Source organism: Lissotriton vulgaris, chromosome 3_1, assembly GCF_964263255.1.
Source record: "Lissotriton vulgaris chromosome 3_1, aLisVul1.2, whole genome shotgun sequence".
Classification (NCBI taxonomy): Eukaryota; Metazoa; Chordata; class Amphibia; order Caudata; family Salamandridae; genus Lissotriton; species Lissotriton vulgaris.
Genome location: NC_141689.1, coordinates 497,070,016 through 497,093,470, shown reverse-complemented (window position 1 = coordinate 497,093,470; position 23,455 = coordinate 497,070,016). Strand labels below are relative to the sequence as shown.

Genomic DNA, 23,455 nt, shown 5'->3' with positions numbered 1-23,455 from the left:
TGAGTGTGAGTGAGGGTGAGTGAGGGGGTGTGAGGGTGATGGGGTGTGAGGGTGAGGGGGTGTGTGTGTGTGAGGGTGAGGGTGAGCCAGGGAGTGTGAGTGTGTGTGAGTTGTTGAGGGTGAGAGTTAGGGTGTGTGAGGGTGATGGTGTGAGGGTGATTGAGGGTGTGTGAGGGTGAGGGGATGAGGGTAAGGCTGTGTGAGGCTGAGCGTTGTTGATGGTGAGAGAGTGTGAGGGGTGTGAGTGGGTGCGGCTGTCCGGTGTAGTGAGTGTGAGCTTGTTGTGAGGGGTGTTATTTTTTGAGGGGAGTGAGGGTGTGTGAGTGTGTGTGAGTGTGAGGGGGTGTGAGTGTGTGTGAGGGTGAGTGTGAGTAAGTGGGTGTGAGGCTGAAGGTGTGTGATGGTGTGTGAGGGAGATGTTGTGTCAGGGTGATTGAGTGTGTGTGAAGGAGTGTGATATTTTTGGTGTGTGAGGGTGATGTTATGAGTGTGTGTATGTTAATATTAATTATTTAATATGTGTTGTGTAAAAAAAAACGTGATAGATCTTCCCTTTGTAATTGTCCTGCCTTATGTGTATATTTGTATGTAATCGAACTGTGTATGTTTTTTACTTACTGTGTGGTGTTATGTGTGTTTTAGGTGTTTGATGAGACCCGTAATTAATTTTTTTTTTTTTTAAATGGCCGACGCAATGCGTCACCTTGACGTCCCCTAGGTTAGCGTTCTAGTTTATTTTTGTATTGTGAGTGTTTACGTTTTTTTGACGTTTTTTTCTAGCCAATCGGAGCGCGACGTTTTTGACGTAGCGTTCCGATTTGCTTACGTCAACGGTGGAATTCCCCAGAGATCGAGAATGTTGGTGCGCGGAAGGCGTGTTCTTGTTCCTGTGCTGTTGCTGCGTCGTTTGACAGGTAAGAATGTATTCCAAAGTGTTTTTTTATGTAATGTAATGTAGTATCTATACTATCTTTAAGTGAACGACTGAATAGGAGTGTGTTTTTATAACTTGACAAATTTTATTTTCCCGATCGTAATATTTGTAAATGTTTGTAATGTAATGTAAATTAAAGTCTTGTTTTTAATTGTTGATATGTAATGCATATGTTTTCTAAAACTGTAATGTAATGTATTTTTTGCTGGTGTTTGTTATTTGACGTACAAGAGCTGTTATTTGAACTTTGAAGTGCTATTTATTTTATAATACATTTATGTATGTTGTGTTTGCATTGTTTTTTTCCTGTGATGCTGAAGTAGCCGGATTATATGTTATTGATGTACTCGATGTATTAAAGGAAACTTTGTGTATTTGCTGAATTTATTATCCCTAGCAATGTATTAAGAGGATGTACAGTGATGTAATATGTGTATTTTTTGCGTTTTGTGAAAGAATTGTTTTATTTTCGAATCCCTGTTTGCATATTTGTGTATTCATAGCTGCACCCTCCTTGCGTTGCTTTAAGTTTGCATTTTGGACTAGCTGCAAGTGTGTAATCCTCTTTTTACGTTTAATTCAAATATTTGCCAACGATGTTTATGTGTACAGTTGGAGGCTGGAGTTGTATTTGAAGTGTAGAGTTGTATTGTAGTTATAGGGTGTAGTTGGAGGCTGGACTTTGATGGTGTGAGTGTGAGGGTGAGTGCATGTGAGCCTTTTGTAGTTTGCCATAGTATGTGTAAATTTGTAGTACTGTATGCAGTCTATTTTCTTCCCCAAACATGTTTTGTAGCTTAGTATGTGTTAGATTAGAATGTGTATGTGAAATATCTTTGATGTATGCAATAGTGAGAATAAGGGTGTTGCTTGTAATTTATGGGCATAAGGGTAGACGTCTTAGGATGTTTTTGTATTTTCAGTAGTTCCCTAATTTTTTGGGAACAGCTGCGTGGGCAATGGGCGTTGGTTGTTGTGTTGTTGAGTAGTGCTCTTTTGATGTTTTTTGATGCTGTTGTGGTGTACGGTGTTCCTGTGGTTGTGCACTTAGCACCACCAAAAACACTTTGTGCAACAGCAGCATCAGTCAGAGCAACACCAGAGTCTTGTGCTTTTGTGATGACGCATTTTTTTGTGTTTTTGATGTTTTCTGGCATTGTTTACTTGTTTATTTCCCCTTACTTTAGTAAGTGCTTTCTGTTGTGAATTTTTTCCCTTTAGCTCACTTTGTCCACTTAAAAATTGTTGTATTTTTTGCTGTGTATTTATATGTTTGTCTATTTTGTGTGCATTTATGATCTTTGTGAAAGAACTGTTGTATTTTACAATCCCTTTTTTTATTTTTGTGTATTAATTGCTGCACTGTCCTTGCGTTGCATTAAGTTTGAATGTTTTAATAGCTACAAGTGTGTAATCTGAATTTTACATATTAAAATAAATGTTGCCTTACGTTATTTATGTGTGAATTTGGAGAGTAGAGTTGTAGTTGGAGTGTAGAGTTGTAGGGTGGTATTGTAGGTATAGGGTGTAGTTGGAGGGTGGACTTGGACTGTGTGAGTGTGAGGGTTATTGGATGTGAGTCTTTGGGTGTTTGAGGGTGCGTGATGGTGTGTGAGAGTGATTGAGGGTGACTGTTTTAGTATGAGTGATGGTGTGAGTGTTGTGAGTTTGTGTGTGAGGATGAGGGGGTGGGTGTAAATGTTGACTAACGTTATTTTTGTGTGGAGTTTGAGGGTGGAGTTGTAGTTGGAGTGTAGAGTTGTAGTGTGGTATTGTACTTTTATGGTGTAGTAGGAGTGTTGTATTTGACGGTGTGAGGGTGAGTGGATGTGAGGGTCAGGGGGTGTGAGTGTGTGTGATGGTGTGTGAGGGTGAGTGAGGGTGACAATGTGAGTATGAGTGAGGTTTTGAGGGTTGTGAGGGTGGACTTGGACGGTGTGAGGGTGATTGGATGTGATTTTTAGGGGGTGTGAGGGTGTGTGATGTTGTGTGAGGGTGAGTGAGGGTGACGGTGCGAGAATGAGTGTGGGTGTGAGGGTGATGGTGTGAGGGTGTGTGAATGTGAGGGTAATGGTATGTGATAGTGTGTGATGATAGGTGTGGGTGAGTGAAGGTGATAGTTTGAGCGTGAGTGAGGCTGAGTGTTGTGAGGGTGTCAAGGTGAGTGAGGGTGTGCGAGTTTGAAGGTTGAGTGTGTGACTGTGGGTGAGGGTGAGTGTTTGTGAGGGTGAGGGGGTGTGAGGGGGTGGGAGTGTTTGGGGGTGTTGTTGAGTTATGGTGTGTGATGGTGAGTGGGTGAGGGTGATTGAGTGTGTGTGAGGGAGAGGCTGTTGAGGTTGTGAGTGAGGGTGTGTTGCTGAGTGATGGTGCGTGATGGAGGTTGTGGGAGTGTGATGGTATCACGCTGTAGAGGGATGTGGGGAAATAGTAGGCCAGCTGAATGTGTTTTTTTTAATTTTTTGTATTTGTTTTGACACAAGTCTTTTGAAAGTAAAGCTAGCCATCCCTCTTGTGCCTCGAACTTGGTGTCATTTTTTGTTGTTGTTGTGTGTGCGTGTAATTTAGTATGTGTTGTGTGTTGTGTGTGCGTCAAAATGCAACCCAAGGAGACGTAATAGAGTGTGTGTGTGAAAGTCCCCTTGATCCGTGAATGTTTGTATGAAATAGGTCTTGCATTAGAAAAGTTTGATTTATTTGTCTTGTAAATGACATTTTTTATGTATTTGTTGGTTTTTAAAATTGCTAAATTGATGGCTTTGTCATTTACAATGGCAATAGTTATAACTTTCGCGAATGTGACACTTATAGCATTTGGAATGCAACATGTTTTGTATTTACGTGACTTAGGTGGCAGCTCTTGTCGTTAGGCCACATCTTTAGAGAGCAGGAGAGTGCAGCAGGGGAGAGAAGCACAGCAATGCAATATGTCTCGCATTATGAAAGTTTGAGCTATTGGTATTGTAAAGGTCAAATTTTTTATTTATGTGCTTGTTTTGAAAATAGCGAATTAATAGCTTTGTTATTTACAATGCCAATAGTTTTATCTTTTGCAAATGTGACACCTATTGTAACACAATATGTGTTGTGAGGGTGAGTGAGGGTGAGGGTGAGGGGTTGAGTGTGAGGGGTTGAGGGTGAGTGAGGGTGAGTGAGGGTGAGGGGTTGAGGGTGAGTGAGGGTGAGTGAGGGTGAGTGATGGTGTGGGTGAGGGGTTGAGGGTGAGTGAGGGTGAGGGGTTGAGGGTGAGTGAGGGTGAGGGGTTGAGGGTGAGTGAGGGTGAGGGGTTGAGGGTGAGTGAGGGTGAGTGATTGAGGGTGAGGGGTTGAGGGTGAGTGAGGGTGAGGGTGAGTGAGGGTGAGGGGTTGAGGGTGAGTGAGGGCGAGGGTTTGAAGGTGAGTGAGGGTGAGGGTGAGTGAGGATGAGGAGTTGAGGGTGGGTGAGGTTGAGTGAGGTTGAGGGTGAGTGAGGTTGAGGGTGAGTGAGGGTGAGGGTGAGTGAGGGTGAGTGTGAGTGAGGGTGAGGGGTTGAGGGTGAGTGAGGGTGAGGGGTTGAGGGTGGGTGAGGGTGAGTGAGGATGAGGAGTTGAGGGTGGGTGAGGGTGAGTGAGGTTGAGGGTGTTTTAGTAAAAATATATATAAAGAGTGACTTTGTTATTTGGTCCTTAAAATTGTATAAGTTTTTATTTCTGTGAATGTAATGTAATTTTGGATTTTCCAATTATTTCGGTCGCACTTGCCTTGTGGCTGGCATTTTTCTTGTTATTTATGCTATTACTGGCTCGTCTTTAAGTTGATTGTTCGCCATGCATTGACTAATGTTTGCTAGTGTCTTCCTGGTATGCAGTTCCTGTAGTTTCGTTTCGCCTGAGCTCGCACTCTGATGTTTATTTTTTCTCCGACTTGGCTTGTTTTTTGTGTGGTTTTGACCCGTATGTGACTTGTTTCGCTGCTATGCTTTGGCCTTTTTGTTTTTTTATTGTTTTAGTTAAACGTATTATGTATGCACTGTTTATGTTCTCTTTGTGTGTTGTTTTTTTTTCTCTACATTTCAGTGAATGAGCTGCTACGATCGACAGGTAATTACTATTTTATGTTCATATTATTAAAGAGTGCCTTTGTGAGTTGTTACACTTTTGTCTATGAATTTGCTTTTTGTGATATGAATCTAATTATTGTTTGGGGTCTTGCTTCGCTCGCACTTGGTTTCTGTCCGGCTCCTTTCTTAAGAGTGTGTTTTTTCATGTTATCTATGGCTGCTATTTAGTTCGTTTTTTTGCCATGCATTGAGTTATGTTTGCGCGTGTCGTTTTGGTATGCGGGTCCTGTAGTGTACTTCCGTCTGAACTCGCCTCCTGTAAAAAAATATTTTTATGTTGCTGTTGGCTATTTTTGTTTTGCGTTTCGCCGTACGTGTTTTGTTTCGCCGCTTTGCATTGTCCTTTTGTTGTTCACATTGAAGTATTTTTATTAGTAGTATGTATGCACTGTTTATGTTCTGTTTCTGTGACGTTTGTCTGTTGAGTAATGTTGTAGTGCTGATGAGTGTTGGGGATGAGTGGTGCAGTGTCGTTGTAGAGTGTTGTCCAATGATTACCACCACAGTATAACTCTGCACCACAACAGTAGCACTGATCCTAACAACGGCATCACTGAGGTCCATTAATGCAACACGCAGCAATAGCACATTATCATTCTGCACCCCCACTGTACCATTGAGCAACATCAGATCATCACTCTGCCCCACTAGAGCCGTATTTAGCACACCCACAGTCTCATTGATACATACTACTGCAGTACTGTACAGCACCAAAGCATGCTTGTATAGCTGTAATTGTGTGTGCTACGTTAAAAAATGGTTAGAAAGCGTGCACTTACGGCCGGTGGTGTGTGTGACTGTTGAAAGCGTGGACTGATGCCTGTTTGTGTGGGTGTATGCCTGGTGAAAGGATGCACTGATGACTGTTGTGTATGTACGCCTGGTGAAAGCGTCCATTGATAGCTGTTGGTGTGTGTGCCTGTTAAAAGCGTACATGTTTTGATTGTATGACGTTTGTCTGCTGAGTAATGCTGTAGTGGTGATGAGTGGTGCTGTGGTGGTAAGTGTTTGTGTGTGGTTGTAGTGTGATAGTGTGTTGTTGAATGATGCTGTTGTGGTGGTGTAGAGTGATGTTTGTGTGTTGCTGAGTGATGTTAGTGTGGCGCTTAGTAATGCTGTTGTTGTGATGTGTTGTTCTGTGCTGGTGATGAGTGGTGCTGTGTTGGTGTTCAATGATTACCACCACAGCATAACTCAGCACCACAACAGTTGCACTTCTCCCAACAACGGCATCACTGATGTCCACCAATGCAGCACGCAGCAATACCACCTTATCATTCTGCACCCCCACAGTACCATTGAGCAACAACACAGCATCACTCTGCACCACCACAGCCGTATTTAGCACACCAACAGTCTCATTCATACATACTACTGCAGTACTGATGACTGTTGTGTGTGTACGCCTGGTGAAAGCGTCCATTGATAGCTGTTGGTGTGTGTGCCTGTTAAAAGCGTACATGTTTTGATTGTATGACGTTTGTCTGCAGAGTAATGCTGTAGTGGTGATGAGTGGTGCTGTGGTGGTAAGTGTTTGTGTGTGGTTGTAGTGTGATAGTGTGTTGTTGTTGAATGATGCTGTTGTGGTGGTGTAGAGTGATGTTTGTGTGTTGCTGAGTGATGTTAGTGTGGCGCTTAGTAATGCTGTTGTTGTGATGTGTTGTTCTGTGCTGGTGATGAGTGGTGCTGTGTTGGTGTTTAATGATTACCACCACAGCATAACTCAGCACCACAACAGTTGCACTTCTCCCAACAACGGCATCACTGATGTCCACCAATGCAACACGCAGCAATACCACCTTATCATTCTGCACCCCTACAGTACCATTGAGCAACAACACAGCATCACTCTGCACCACCACAGCCGTATTTAGCACACCAACAGTCTCATTCATACATACTACTGCAGTACTGATGACTGTTGTGTGTGTACGCCTGGTGAAAGCGTCCATTGATAGCTGTTGGTGTGTGTGCCTGTTAAAAGCGTACATGTTTTGATTGTATGACGTTTGTCTGCTGAGTAATGCTGTAGTGGTGATGAGTGGTGCTGTGGTGGTAAGTGTTTGTGTGTGGTTGTAGTGTGATAGTCTTTTGTAGATGAATGATGCTGTTGTGGTGGTGTAGAGTGATGTTGGTGTGTTGCTGAGTGATGTTAGTGTGGTGCTTAGTAATGCTGTTGTTGTGATGTGTTGTTCTGTACTGGTGATGAGTGGTGCAATAGGAAAGTTAGAGCTATAGGTGTTATTTATTTTTTTGTTTTTTATTTATGTGTTGTTTTTTCTAAATAGCTAAATTAATAGCTTTCTTCTTTACAAAGCCAATAGTTATAATTTTTGTAAATGTGACACCTCTAGCATTTGTAAAGCAACATGTTTTGTATTAACGGGACTTATATGTGACTTATATGTATTGATATAAAAAAAACAATGGCTTTAAAAAACAATTAATAATTAATACGTAAATAAAATGGATTTTATTTTATATTGCCAATAGCTTAAAGTTTATTAAATATATTTAGTGAAGATGCTGTGGTTGCGCTGAGTGAGGGTGAGTGAGGGTGAGGGTGAGTGAGGGGTTGAGGGTGAGTGAGGGTGAGGGGTTGAGGGTGAGTGAGGGTGAGTGAGGGTGAGTGAGGGTGAGTGAGGGTGAGTGAGGGTAAGTGAGGGGTTGAGGTCGAGGGTGAGGGGTTGAGGGTGAGGGGTTGAGGGTGAGTGAGGGTGAAGGGTTGAGGGTGAGTGAGGGTGAGGGGTTGAGGGTGAGTGAGGGTGAGGGTGAGTGAGGGTGAGGCTGAGGGGTTGAGGGTGAGGGTGAGTGAGGATGAGGGGTTGAGGGTGGGTGAGGGTGAGGGTGAGTGAGGGTGTTGCAACTTTTTTTGTTACTTTTGATCCACACTTTTTGTCTGAAATCGCCGCATTAGATAGCAGATGACCGATTATGTGGTAAATACGGCAAGTCCAAAGTAACGCGGGAACTGCCATGGCTTCAAAATCGCATAATTCCAGTGGTCCTGGGTATAGATGGGGCACGTGATGGTTTATTAATGCCTAGGCCGGCTTTACACACACAGGTTCATGTAAAGTGAAAGCAAACCCTCTTTCCCTCACCAACAAGCCATCTGCAGTCTCAATGCAAAATAACATTGTCCATTACAGGAAGTGAGGTTTATTCTCAGGGGATACTCAGTACGTGTACTAACAGCATGGCCCTCAGTGCTGAAGACAGACGCTGCTGTCGACATGGCGCGGTTTTATTTGCCCCAAAAAAACATGCACTAATGTATATTTATTTACAATTCGTTTTATTGATTTTTATGAGCAATTTGCTGAAGCGATAACGTGCAAGTTCACCTAGATATTGCTAAGAGTGTTGGAAAAATCTAATGGATTTATTAAATAATGGGCAACAGCCTCTGGCAAAGCAATTGCCGTAAAAAAAAAGTTGTTTGCTCTGTAAATTGAAACTAGTTCGGTCCGGGATTCTCCACCCTCTTAGTGATCGTCTGGCCTGACCCGTCTGTAGGCTGTCAATGCTTGGAGAGAGCAGATCGCTGGGGGAGGGGAGGGGGATCAGATTGCCACATGTATGCAGGAACAAGGGGGGATTCTAGCATTAACTAGTGCACAAATAAGAGAGGCTTTTAGTGCGGGTGTTTTTTTATTATTTATTTCATTTTGGGAACACGTCATACGATTTGTTTTAAACCTTTAACCAGCAACAGAAAAGAGAAAAAATATGTTTACATTTTTGTACCACATTGAAAGAATGGCCGTTTGCAATCATGCAAGCTGCGTGGCAAAATGACTCCGTGTTATGGTATGGCCGTTTGCAATCATGCAAGCTGCGTGGCGAAATGAATCCGTGTTATGGTATCAAACTGTTAACAAGACGGAGGGAAGGAAGATAAGGGGAGGGGGGAGGAGAAATGCGACACGGCGGGCAGGGGAGGGGGCGAGGGGGGAGGAGAAATGCGACGTGCGGATGAGGGGGGGGGCCGTCTGAGGCGAGGTGGCGTCGGTGCGGTGAGAGTCGGATGTGGGGCGACACAACAACAAAGAATTTATTACCCATATCATTGAATGTTTTAAAGGTTATATTGTCCACATTGTTTATATTTGCGAAGAAGGGCGCAGTTCAGCGACTTCTTCCGCCTTTATACAAGCGTTGGTGGAGGTCTAATATGCTTTTTGATTGGCGGAAAAACGTCAAATCCGGAAAACGTTACTATGAGAACACGACGCGTTTTTCTTCGCGTTATTCACAGCTCTTTGATCTTATCGTGTAAAGCAGCGAAAACAAAGCAACATATGGCTGGGGAGCTGCAAAGACCGTAACACGGCGGGCAGGGGAGGGGGCGGAGCGGGGAGAGGAGAGAGGTGCGACACGGCAGGCAGGGGAGGAGAGTAGGAGGAGGGGGGAGGAGAGTAGGGGAGGCACGGCCTAGCGGCCGTGCAATCAAGAAGTGATGGGGCGGAGCTGGGGGAGGCTGTGAGAGAGAGAGTAGGCAAGGCAGGCGGCTGGGGGCATGTGCACGCGCTTTTAAGCTCAATGCGCATGCGCATTGAGCTTAAATTTCTCGTGCACTGCAAGGAATCGCCACGATTCCTTGCAAGTTGGTTAAAGAGTGGATAAGCCCCCATAGTCTCGCAAGCTCGATGCGCATGCGCATCGACAGGCGAGACCTAAAAAACCACACCCAGGATTGGGGAAATATATTAAAACCCTGAATTCAGCTTTTCCAGATGATATGGACAAACAGTCTTCTGTTTGGCAGGTCAAGCTGGGAGTTCATACTACAATACCTCGCCGGGCCTATGATTTAGCCCTAACATCGCTAATGTCCATAAAGCTACAAGCACAATTCTATAAAAACATTCTTTTCCCTGTATTATACACCGAAGAAAATCGCCAAATGGGGGACAGGGAAGTGAACTACATGCCCGCGTTGTGCATTTTTCGGGGCTGACATTATACATATGTTTGCTACTTGTAACACGCTCAATTTTTTGATCAAAGATATATCTGAATTTTTATCAGAAGTATGCCAAATAAGAGTAGAAGTCTCAACCGAGGAAATTATGCTGGGTGTATCGAACTGTGGGCGGCAGACAAACATACAGGGATTGATTTTTGTGGCATGGCAATACTACGACTCTGTATTGCCTCAGCCTGGCTAGATCCTAATCCACCTGCCTTCCTACAATGGAGGGCTAGGCGACTTGTGACCTGCAGTCTTGAGGTTGCAATCTATAAAAACAAAGGCTCCAACAAAAGAATAAGGGGTATGCGGATCTGGGTACCGCTCTTGCAGTGGATTCAGAGACATATATAGATTGCCATGTATCTACCATGATTTTGTCTTTGCCTCCGTATGTGTTTAACGAACTATAATGGATTAATTTCAGATCTATGAATGTAATAAGTCTTTTTTGTTTATGGTATGATCTTGGTCTTGGGGGTGGGGGGTGGGGTGGAGGGGGTTGTGCATATTATGTTAAAATTGTGAATAAAAAGATTGTTTAAAAAAATGAAGCCTATTTGGTATGACTACAATATGTTGTTGACATCTGAACACTGAGATAATTGTAATTGGGGGCCAGGGTGGGCTACAACCCTCTTAAGATAAGTGCTCTTGAGATGTAAGCGAATCAGGAGAGGATCCTTTATGAGGGTCGGTGAAGGGTGTCTACTGGGTGTGAAGCATGCAGAGGAGAAACAAATAACTACTAAAACTACCACCTGGTAGACCCTTGGTTTTATTATTGTCCACAGTGGGTCAAAAGTAAAAAGGAAGAGGGGTTAATTCGACCTGATAAGTGAGGTCATCATGGTTCTGCCTAAGGAGCACCCTAGAACATGAGGTGCAGAGGCATTCATTAGGGCCAGCCTTGTCTCTGCTGGTGACACTTAATAATTGAGAGAAGAGACATAACCAAAACAATACATAAATATTCCCAAACAGGGGCAAATAGGTTTTCATGAAAGTTCACAAACTCTGAAACCTGTGCATTTCAAGAAACAGAAAACACAAACATAATTATAACATATAGCATGAATTGGTGAAGGAAGTGAGGAGTCCAGCCAGCCACAGGATCAGACCTGAACTTGTGGTGTCATAAATAAAGGTGTACCACACAGTATAGGTGGCCAGTACCCACAGCACACAGTTTCCAAGTATTGGGATGAATACAAAGTTCTTACCCATGGTGAGTTGGAGTGTCACCGCAACTTCAAACAAAGCATGAGCAACCTATATAACCCCCAGGAATAAAATATAGGGAAAAACTGTTGACTAATAAGATGGAAAAAAAGATATTGGGGAAAAACAATGGTTATTAGGCTGCGATATACAATCCTAGTCAAAGAAATGGCTGGCAGTATACCAGCATGTTTTCATGAAGTATCTTCAATTGGAAGCCAGGTACCTCTGATTCTGAGGACTGAAGTGGCAGCAGTGAAGAATCAGATTCAGGCCATTAGCAACCACCAATGTTCCAGACTTTACAACCTCCAGCACATAGATATGGCTCTCAGATGCCATGATCGCATCCACACCCTTGGCCCTATCCTTTGCCCTTTTCAAGGCAATGTTTTTACACCTGCATCTACTTAGACTCCTTTACTAGGAAGGGGACGAAGAAAGGCAAGAAGAAGGAGTTGGAACACCCAGAAGGCACACTGGAGCCTGTAGTGTCCTGCGGGACACGTTCTAGTGTTCCGCAGGAAGCTGTCATGCCAGCCACTCCCTCGAGAGCTGGACACACTGCACCCCCACACTCATCCATCACGGGTGCCACGAGTGACCTAGCCCCGTCAATAAAAGGCCGAGGGTGCACGTGCTTGTGGCCAGTTACTGTAGCTCACTACCCTGTGTCTGTGTCGGTTACTCTCATCATGTGGGCCTGATGCCCATCACCACAGAGCCCTCCACCTTCACCACAACAAACAAAGAGCTGCACTACGGTTTATCAAGCCATGACCTGTCACTAGACCAACTAGCAGTCAATCTTAGCGCCAGGATCCTAACACAAAAGGAATTTCACATCCTTAACAAAGGTCTGGGTTTTGAAACCACCAATCACAGGGAAGAAGTTGAGAACTGCACAGAGCTAGCAGGCTTCTTTGGGAAGATCCGACCCAAGATTTCAATTGATTCTATTGAGGAGACGGGTGCCACTGGATACAAGATTGAACAAGTGTACATTCACGCATTCACCTCAGAACATCCCTTCAGAAGTGCATACCTTTGAACAAAGAGTGTTGAAAGATTTTGAGAAGGCGGCTAGGAACCACAAACTTCCTTTCTTCTATCGTTCAAACAAAGAAATGTCGATCATTACAAATGTTACTAATGATCCTGAAGTTACAATTAAACCAGCAGACAACGGTGGTGTGATTGACCTTCTATGCACCAGGGACTACAGACAAGAATGCCTACAACAGTATTCTAAATGTCATCTTAGAAATGCATTATAGAATGTTGGTATAACTTTTCCATACCTCATTTGCTACAACTTGCGAAAAGATATATATTTGTCTTCTAAAGAAATAGAGTTTGTGGTCACAGTTACTGCGAGATTACCGTGTATAGATCTGATTCTAATCTAATAATGCAGCTTGCACTAAAGACAGTTGGGAAAGCATACACATAATACTAAATATGTAATAAGAAAGTACTAGTAAGTTAATGCCATTAAAATGTATCTTATACCAGTTACCGAAATAGCTATCGAATCCTCTTCGGGTTGGTAGACAGTCTTTTCTGTACATGCCAAGATGCCACTTCCCCACCATGTGTGTAGCATAACCTGCTTCCTTGAGCATTTCCGGTAAAAGTTTCTCATCCAGTGGGATGCAGTGAGGCTGGCAAGGCCAGATGAGATCATGCTGTAAGCCAGTGTGAATCTAGGTAAAAGAGAGTCAATCCATTACCAAATGCACGGTTACACATTTTAACACAGTTCTTTTTGCCAACATTTTTATAAATTATGCCAAATTAGAATAATAAAGTGCATTGGAAATAAAGGTCCTTTCAGATTATGCTTGTGAATATTCTGTGGAAAGGGGATTGTTTTTACCTCAAGTAATAAAGGAATTTATTATATGGAAGGTGGCCTTTCCTCTAAGGGAACAGCTGCAGGCATTGGGTGGAAGATGATAGAACTGGAAAAGCAGAGATCAGGAACTTAATAAAGGGGGTCTGAAAGTAATCACATTTGCAGGGTAGATTTAGCTTATGATGCATTTGCCTGACACCTCATGTGCCTGCAAGATGCCACATCAGTCTTCACACAGTCCATCTTAAAGGGATTTTGTTACATACTATCCATACTGGAATGATAACAAATAAACAATAAAGGTTATAAGCTGCCCCTGTTCAGTTTGTGTTTCACACTGCAGAGTTCTTCAGTTTACACAGATCTTATTAGAACCCCCTAACCAGAGCAGCATATAGTCATCACACTGAGGAAGGTGTTTGCTCATGGGCACACTCGCAGGGAGTGCTACGCACTGGATGTCACCAATGTGAGAAGTGGACTTTCCACAGCCTACAAAGCTACCTCAAGTTCTCTCATTACTCTACCCAATTCCAAAGTGTCTTTGACAATGCTTATGGTTCGTCACCATGTTCCTATGTTTTTTTCTGAACTTCGCTACTGTTGACACATTTCTAATGGCAATAACATCAGGGAGGACTGCCACCATAATCATGTCCTGCACAGCCATGATCGTCTCAAACAGCATTCTGAATTTGCCTCCTGAGTAATGGTCGGGTTCACGGTCTCAAATATATTTTTTTCTTTGTCGGCCTGTCTCTCGTTCATTTGTTCTTTCTCCAGTTGGCCTTAAGGTGAAGCAATGTACCCCTTGTTCGAGAAGTTTGTAGTGGCCAACTACTCTTAGATTTGGATCTATTGATCTACCGATATCTCTATTTTTGTATTCAGCGACAAGCCCTATTACTTTTTTATGGCTCTAAGTGTTTAGTACCTAGTAAGTCTAGATACTGCTTAAATCCCTTGTCTCTGGAAAAGGGCCTTGGAGTGTTTTGTTTTCACGAGGGTCTCATGGGTTCATGGGTCGCCAAAATCTTCTTGAGTTTGAGAATCACTGTTTCTACGGAGGAGGTGGCTACCATCCCACCTCGGTGTATCAGGTGCATTCATCTACCCTAACCAGTGCTATGTTCCAATTAAGCATGATGTAGAGGTCGAGACTCAGTTTGGTCCGGGGGGCCTGATGACCTGTTTTAAGAAAATTGGAGATGGGTTGTAGAGCTGCCCTGGCAATACCCAGGATGTATACCCATTCTAAAAAATGTCTTATCTTTTCTGGGGTAGGCAAAGGGCAGAGAGAAGGTAGTGAATACCTACAAACATTGAAGTTTGTGAGTATACACAATTCACAAGGCATTTCAGGATTGTATTAACCACTCCCCACCTACTCCCTACCCAGGTGATTTAATTTAGTCATAATAAAGTATCCGCTTCTGAGACACCCAGAAGTGAAGGTCACTCTTGAGGAGGAACTTCTTGGAGAGAGAAAACTCAGTAGAGGGAGAGGAGTTATCCTCCTTGATTGAGGTTGCAGAGGTGGTGGTGGACCAGGTCTCTGTTTCCCAGGGTTTCACAGAAAACTGGAAGTAAGAGCCATAATACTGCCGGAAGATCCATGGCCAAAGAAACAGGACTGAATATCCATTGTTCTTTCTTATTACAGTGCAGTTGCTACCGGTACAGAGGCTTTGTTTGAAATGTATGCCCCACTGGTCCGGTGTTTTCCACACCGGACACTTTACTCATCTCCTGGAGAAAATTGGTTAACCATTTGCTAAATATGTGATTTGTGAATAGACAATTGTGAACAAAGTACACTTAATTGAAAAGCTGGCAGAGGGCTTTTTTTACTCCTGCATAATAACTAAGGGTATGCCTGTAGAGTAACGCTCTATTTTTCCTGCCGCGTCACGGCAGGGAACGCTGCGAGCGCGAGCGGCCATGTTGGCCATTGGTTGCCCAGCCAACTGGGGGCTGGTGCTGGTCCCGGCGCTCCCTAAATATATAAATAAAATACTTATAGAACCCAACCCCTGTCTGCCTCTCATTGACCCCAAGGCCTCCTTCAAATTGGCGATGGGGCTGGGGGGAAGCGGACACACCCACGTCTGGCCCCCACTACACAGCACGATGATGACGCGCGTACCGCGGAAAGGCCAGATAAGGAGTGCGGCAGAGGAGAAGCGGGTGAAGTGCCCGCCAACGCAGAAAGGGGGCAGAGACATGGCGGCATAAAGAAGCGGACCTGCTACAACAGAATGCCGGGGTGAGGAAATACAACTGACCGGCACAACGCGAGGAGCATGCACCCCGCCGAACAGTGAGTGCAGCTGTGCCCCTCCCCCACAAGCTGTAGAGCAGGGCGCCTGACGGCAGCCAGAGCAGGCACACGCCCACAAGACACAGTGTGAGGGAAAGGGGTCCAAGAGGGCTTTCCCTGCATACCCTCAACCAGCCAGCCCCACCCCAGCAACCAGCAGCAACACCCCTTGAGGGAAGTGGTACCTTTCCCCGCAGCAAAGGTAGACACATTGCGAGCTCTGCAAGAGGGCGTGCTGTCCAACAACACACCAGGAGAGCACAGAGAGAGACAAGTAGGCACCCCTCACCTGATTAAGCACCAAGGCAGCAGCAAGTGGTGTTCCATCACCAGACAGCCGAGCTGATAGGAGGGCAGAGAAGAGCAGCAGACACCCAGGGACACTCCCAGGGTACCTCAAAGAGCCAGGCACAACCAAGCCAAACACCAACGTACAAGCAGCGGGAAGTACGTCAAGCAACCAGGGGACAGTTGACCCTGGTGCAACCAAGGACAGGCAAGGGGGGGGGGGGGAAGAGAACCTCGCGCCTCAAGCGAGGGCTACAAGTCTGTGCGAGCAAAGTGCACTGGGGAGCCCCCCGCCCAGGACGGACGAAGAGCCACCGAGAAGGCAAGCTGGCATGTGCGCCCAAACCTTCTCTCTCACGAATTCAGCTTCCTTCCTACCGAAACCAGGAAAAGGGAACTGGAAAGAATACTTCCTGAACTATCTGTCGGCGTTGGAGGACGAAGGGGCGAAGTATTTCCGAGCAAGCGGAAAAAGAAGATCCTGCTACACAATTTAGGCCCAGAAGGGATCAGGGTGTACACGAACCTAGTAAAAAGGAAAGATGATGATGATGTATTCCAACATGCCATAGAGGACCTGGATTCCCACTATCAACCAGTGGTGTGCACCGTGATCTATCGCTTCAACTTCTTTTAACGGAAACAGAACGCGGGGAGTCAGTGGATGACTATGTAGCAGCACTGAAGAGATTGGCGGTCACATGAAAATTCGGAGGGTTCCATGATGACTTCATAAGGGACCAAATCATCATGCACACAGCGAATACGTCCATACAGGAGAAGCTGTGGGTCAGCGGAGACGCCCCTCTCAAAGAGATAGTAGCTATGGTCAAATAAGCAGAACTCTTGAAGAGGTGTGCGGAGGCCGCCAAAAAGGACAATGCCAACAGAGCCACAGTGAACAAGGTAAAAGAGGCCGGTACCAAAGAGCAGAGGCGGCCAGTCTCGGGACGATCAAGACAGCCCAAGAAATACGTCACCAAAACGGCCACGAACCAGAGACCCGAAGGAGAAGACAAGAAAACAGGTGCGGAAGCTGGGCACACAGTGCCAACGACAAAAGATGCCCTGCCTTTAGAGCCAAATGCATGTACTGCGGAATAATGGGACACTTTGAGAAAGTGTGTAGGTGCAAACCCCAGAAAAAGTGTGTAGGTGCAAACCCCAGAAAATTTCAGTCAAATACATGGCGCAAGACTCAGAGACAGAGGAAGGAGGGGGCGAAGATTGAAGACGACAGTGTGCTGTGCATTGATGACCAGGTCCTGGTCATAGACTGCTCTAGGATGCGCAAAACCGTTGTGTGACCTTTCCATAAGCGGAATTCAAGTCTCCATGGTCGCCGACTCAGGATCTCCATACACCATCATACAACACAGCATTTGGGACAGAGACTTTGCGAAGTTCATAGGCACACACCTTCTTCCTCCGGACATCCATCCTGTCACCTTAACAGGAGAACCCATCCCATGGTGGGGTACCGCCAACTACAGTTTGAATTCAAAGGACGCACGACTGAAGGGAAGCTATATGTGGCAGATAAGGGATCCTCAGTGCTAGGATGGGTGGATCAAAGAAAATTGGGGATCCAACTAAACCCAGGAGGCACCACGCAAGTGTTGATGACGGATCATGCACGAGCAGATGAAGCCAACACGTGGAAGACAAGTTTCCCGACGATCTTTGGAGGCACCATCGGCAAGCTGACAAAGTTCTAACAAGATATGCCTCAAGGAGGGGGCAAAACCAGTGAGCCACAAAGTGCGGAGCACACCTTCTAACTGCCGGGACGCAGTGCAACAAGAATTGCAGCACTTGGGAGACAATGGAGTAATAGAACCCACTGAGAGCGCAGAATAGCTGGCACCCCTGGTCGTAGCCAGGAAGCCCAATGGGAAGGTATGCCTGTGCATAGAGCTGAGGGAGCTCAACAAAAACGTCATAGTAGATAAGTTCCAGTTGCCCAGGATAATTGAAATGTTGGCCCAGACGAAAGGCATCAAATGGTTCTCCACTTTAGACCTGACCTCACCACCAGATCGCACTACACCCTTCGTGCAAGAAATTAACCTCGTTCATCACGCCCTTTGGGTGCTATCGCTTCCGGCAGATGCCATTCGGCCTAGCATCTGCCGCAGCAGTGTTCCATAAGTTGATGCACAAACTTTTCAGAGACACAGAAGGGGTGCAATATTTCCAGGACGATATCCTGGTCATGGAGAGAACCAAATCGGACCATGATGCCAAGCTCACCAAAGTCATGCACATTCTGGCGCAGAATGGTCTCACTGCTGAATGGGACAAGTGCAAGTTCGGTGTAACATCAGTCATGTACCTGGGCCAGGAGATCAGTGACAAAGGAGTTGCACCCAAACAAGCGAATGCCAAAGCTAAAAGGGACACTCCCACACCTAGAAGCAAGGATGATGTCCGTTCCTTCCTAGGAATGGTGGAATTTTATAGCAAATTTGTACCTCACTTTGCCACCAAAATGCACAATCTGCGTCAGCTACTGAAGGAGAAGACCGCCTTCGCATGGTTGGAGGTGTCTCAAGAAGAATTCTGACAAATAAAGGAGAACATCTGTGAAGCGGTGCCTCTACACGGCCTTGACCAAAAAGCATTATCCATGCTCACTACAGACGCGAATGACAGAGGGTTATGGGTAGTCCTCATGCAAAGGTCCGAAGAAGGCGAAATGACGACAGTCAGCTTCGCGTCAAGATCCCTAAGCCCGAACGAAGAAAAGTTCAGTGGGATAGAAAAGGAGATGCTGGCGGCGATCTGGGCAATGGAAAGATTCCGCCAATTTCTCTGGGGCTCCAGGTTCCTGCTCAGAACGGATCACAAGCCGTTGGTGAAGGTGCTCATATCCAGTGGACATGCGAGTACTGCGCCTCGCATAGCAAACAAAACCCACTAAATCAGTAGAAGAAAAAAATATGAAACAGCAAACAAGTGCCAATTGATTAGAAGTGGTATTGCTTCATTTAACACCAGTCTTGACACAACTGAAGTAAGATTGTCATCTGTCAAACAAAAACTAGCAGAATCACTTGGCCATTGGAACCTACTTAGGAAAATGACAGACTTTGAGGGTAGGAATCGCATGAAAAGAGTTAACTTCTCAGAGACGCTGGAGAAATTGTACGCTGAATGACAATCACATTTCTCAACACATTTCATCTCGGAACTCAAGAAAACTGCCACTCGATCCTCCCCTAGAGTTTAAGAAGTCATACAGAAAAAGGACGAGAAAGCACAGCAAAATAACAGGACCTCTGCAAACCATGGCCTGCTTTTTGCAACATCGCTAGACATAACTGATAATGTCAGCCAAAATGATGACGCTTTTCCGTTCTGAGATCAGAAGATATACATTTTGCAAGAATCTTCATATGAAACAAACAAGAAAATTAAAAGGGTTTGGGGCTAAGTGCGTGGAACATACGCAATGGTCTGCTTCAGCCACTTATGTTGATAATAATTAATTGAAAAAATGAATCAATTTGACCACCAACGGGAGCAAGAAAAACACTGGGTTCCGATAATTAATCAGCCAGGGATACTTCTCATAAGGGTAATGGTCCACAATGACCACAGTCAAAGAGTGACCTATCAACATACACATCACAACAAGAACACAAGGGGACGGTTAGAAGCAGACATGCGCCGGTGAGCATCAGATGACAGAAACAAAACTGAAGGACAAATGGAGGCAGAAGACAAGTCAAGATTGTTTCTTAAAGACTAGTGAGTGCTCATGGGTATCCAATTCCTGCAATCAAGTGTGATGACAATGAAGTTTCTATAAACTGCTTTGCATAATAATGCAAACATTTTTTGAGAGGTTTTATACCACAGAGACATGTGATTTGGGGGAGGAGGAGATACATACATTTGATGAACAACTGTATTCATGCTCTACTGACCAGAGTTATACAGTACTCAGTGCAATATGTACTGTCTCAATATCCAGGTATAACATTATAAGGGGGATCAACTTAGCTAACTTTCTGGTTGTTTCTTAGATCTGTTGTATAATGTTAGATACTAAACAATGATCAATTCTGATTTCTAGCATCAATAGAAAAGCCCAATTTTGTTTGGTCGTCTTTTAAGAACATAATGTCATTGAAGCTAGGCGTCTCATTTTCCTTAGGTTCTGCTCTAGTTTTGTTAGATATTAATGGTAGGAGCACTCCACAAATATCCTTAATCACAATTTCGGTGTCGTGTGCTAAACTTATAATTGCAGCGCCTGGATCTCCCCTAACTCCCCTCATATAATGGAATGGTGGTCACTATTTAATGAAATTCATAGTATGGAACTAGCGTTAGCTAGGCTCAGGGGTACTAAATCTCTAGCCAAATTTGATAAGATTTGGGGTTTTTTCCTACTTTAGGTGAAAATTATGTATTACTTAGTTAATTGTTTTTATTTTTTATTTTATGGTATGTTGTTTACCAGCAACTTCATATGTATCTAATTTGCTTGGATATAACCAGAACTTGTCAAATGATTTAATGTCAATTCTGTATATGCTTAGACTATTCCTTTTTAGGTCGAGCAGACCTACCCTCAATGCGTGAGCATTGAAGGCGTCTGCTTCAGACCTATTGTGGCCCGTATTTAGGAATGTGGACAGCTATCAGACGTGCGCTTTGACAATGTCAGATTTCACCTCGGGAGCGCGCATCTGAGCTGCGCTTGCGCGGTGCAAAGCCCTTGCTCTCACACAGACACAGGCAGCCCCCACCCCTCTGCATGCACGCACACACACACAGGTGCGCGCATGCACACGCAGGCACACACACAGGCACACGGCACACTATCCCCCGCCTCGCATTCTCTCTCAATCACACACAGTCACGCATGAGCACACACATTCCCTCGCGCACACACGCGCGCACACACTCCCCCTTTCCCTCCTCTCCCCTCCCCCACAGGCATACACACAGGCACGCACGGACTTCACATCAGCCCTGGGCCCCACTCACCGACTGCGCTCTTCCGGCGGGGCTCCTCTCGCGCTCCGCTCCTCATGGTGTGGCGCGTCTCCTCTTCTAAATCGGGGCTCCCTCAGGTCAGAGGAGCCCCAAAACAGGCGCCACACTCCTCCTTCTCCCCGGCCCCATCCTGGGTACCCGGGCTACCCCGGACCGGCAGGGCTCTCCATGCGCCGGCAGCTCGCGGACCTCGGGAGGCGGGACTTCCGGTCGGCCGTGAGCGGATTGGCCGGCCGGCCAAGAGCTTCCGGGTCGCCGCGGGCAGCGCAGCGGCACCCTATAATATGAACTTGTTTTTTATTCTCTGGAAGAAGTGGGTTGTACATGACTTCGCGTTGTGTACAAGTTAAACACTCAGCAGGAAGATATTTCATTCCTTTGTAGTGCAACATTTACATTTCAACGGCAGTTGAGTCTGGTTGCTATTTTTTGTTTTTCGTCTGGTGATGTACACACACTTTAAAGGAGAAAATCATACGAATTCTACTGTTATAAAGAGTAACTTCTACCAATGCATGTTATAGGAAAGAAATAATTTTGGAAACAACCTTGCTTTGACTATTTAAAAATTGCTTCCACTGAAAGACCTTTCCCACGTGTCGTGTCACGTGATCGTTTCTGGGCACTGCGGCACTGCTCCTCTCCTAGCAGCCACTCCGTGGGCGCGTCTGGTTTCAAATGCAGCTCTTTATTGGACTTTGGCGCTGTGCTTGCACAAGAGCTGTCTCCTCGCAGACGAGAGGCCTCCTGCAGCAGCTGGTGAGCCCCAGACTTCAAACATCAATCATTTACCTGAAGACGCCCGTATCCTGGGTCTTTTAGAAATCCCATTCTACCCCTGTGGTCCAGGCAGTGCTTAATTTAAGGATGTTTACCCCCCCCCCCAATTGATGCCTGAGTGAGGTGCCCCTACACGTCCTCTGCTGCCCTGAAGCCCAGCTCCCCGGTCCACTCACCGACAGTGATCTGTGTGCCAGTCACCCCAAGCCTCGAGTCTAGGCGCTTTCTCGAGCTACATCCGGCTAGATTCCTGCAAAGTACGTGCGAGGATTGTATGATAGTGCATGTACCGCAGTGAGAGCTGTGCGTCCTTTGCACCCAGGGCATTAAGTGGGACGAAAAAAATGAGGGGGGGGGGGTGGGCTTGTAAGGTAGGTGACGCTCTGAGTGCAGCTCCTGCTATTGTGATCGATGCTGGATGCTACACGGTGTGTCTGAGTCGCAGCGGCCGTCACGGGTCATTCTTAGCGCTCTCTGCCGGGGATTAATGCATCTCACATGCTTTCTGCACTTTAAGTGCTGTTTCCATGCACTCTGCTTGTTAAAATGTCTTCCCTCTTTATTGTGAGTAGGGTGTAGGATCCATAGTACACTGCGAGGGGCTACTATTCTCCGTAGCACCCCACAGTGTCTCAGTTAGGGCTGCGTGCCAATTTGGTTTCAGTCGGCTCCAGGGGCCGTCACACTGGATCTTGATGTTTGTGCAAGATTTCCTTCTTCGTTAGCGGCGTCCGAATATTCTCACATTTTCCGATGGCCGATTATGCGATGTATTGACTTGTGTGGACTGCCATTCCTCTTTTATTCAGTGATGTTGTGCCACTAGGTGTGGAACCGGAGAACTACACTGCCAGCTTCTCCTAGTCACCCTCACACCCTCACTTACCCTCACTCACCCTCACAACCCTCACACACCCTCACATCACCCCACCCTCTCACATCCTCGCACCCTCACACCATCACACACTCACCCTCACACCATCAAACCCTCACTCACCCTCACACCATCACACACTCACCCTCACACAATCAAAGCCTCACTCATCCTCACACACCCTCACACCTCCTCGGCCACACACCCTCACTCACCCCCCTTCACCCTCCCTCACTCACCCTCACACACCCCCTCACCCTCACACCCCCCTCACCCTCACACACCCCTTCACCCCCACACACCCCCACACACCCCTTCACCCTCACACTCACCCTCACACACACACACACCCTCACCCCCTCTCACCCCCTCTCACCCTCACCCACCCTCACCCACCCTCACCCACCCTCACCCTCACACCCCCTCTCACCCTCAAACACCCTCTCACATCCTCACCCCGCATCACTCATTCACCACCACAACATCAATCTGTGCAACCATTCAACAACTAGTTCAAATATGTTCTCTCAATGTTTCAAGCTTTATTACAAATGTAACAAAAAGATGTTAATATTTCACTTCTGTTCTAGGAGTTTTGTAACAATAAAAGACACAGAACATAATCTTCACAAGTTATTTACAAAAGTTTAAGCTATTGCCATTATAAATTATAATACCTTTTATTTAAGTATTAATTATGTAAAAAAAAAATTAAAAGCCATTGTTATTTGTAATAGCAATACATGTAAGTCACGTAAATACAACACATATTGCATTACAAGTGCTATATGTGTCACATTTGCAAAAATTATAACTATTGGCATTGTAAATGACAAAGCTATTAATTTCGCTATTTTCAAAAACAAAACCTAACTAAAAAATTTGTCATTTACAATTCCAATAGCTCAAACTTTCCTAATGCGAGACCTATTGCATTGCAAATGCTTGTTCTTTTTATTGTCTCCTTCCTCATGCTGCTTGCTTTGCTTTGTTTGTTTATTATTGTCTCCTGTGTCGCTAATAAAAAAAGTTTTAAAAAAAAGAAAAGAAAAGCCCAATTTTGTTTGATTTGTCTAGGCCCAAAAATTGGGTACTGCGAT

The 23,455-nt window shown here is 45.3% G+C and overlaps 1 protein-coding gene across 1 annotated transcript in view; it reads right to left on the bottom strand.

Annotated features, from left to right (window-relative positions):
• Positions 1-23,455, bottom strand: part of ARSB (arylsulfatase B) — a 268,316-nt gene that overhangs the window by 227,409 nt on the left and 17,452 nt on the right. Inside the window, exon 2 of the mRNA XM_086960741.1 lies at positions 12,745-12,931. Within this exon, the coding sequence (XP_086816867.1) occupies positions 12,745-12,931 (187 nt within the window). The remainder of the gene's footprint in view (positions 1-12,744; positions 12,932-23,455) is intronic.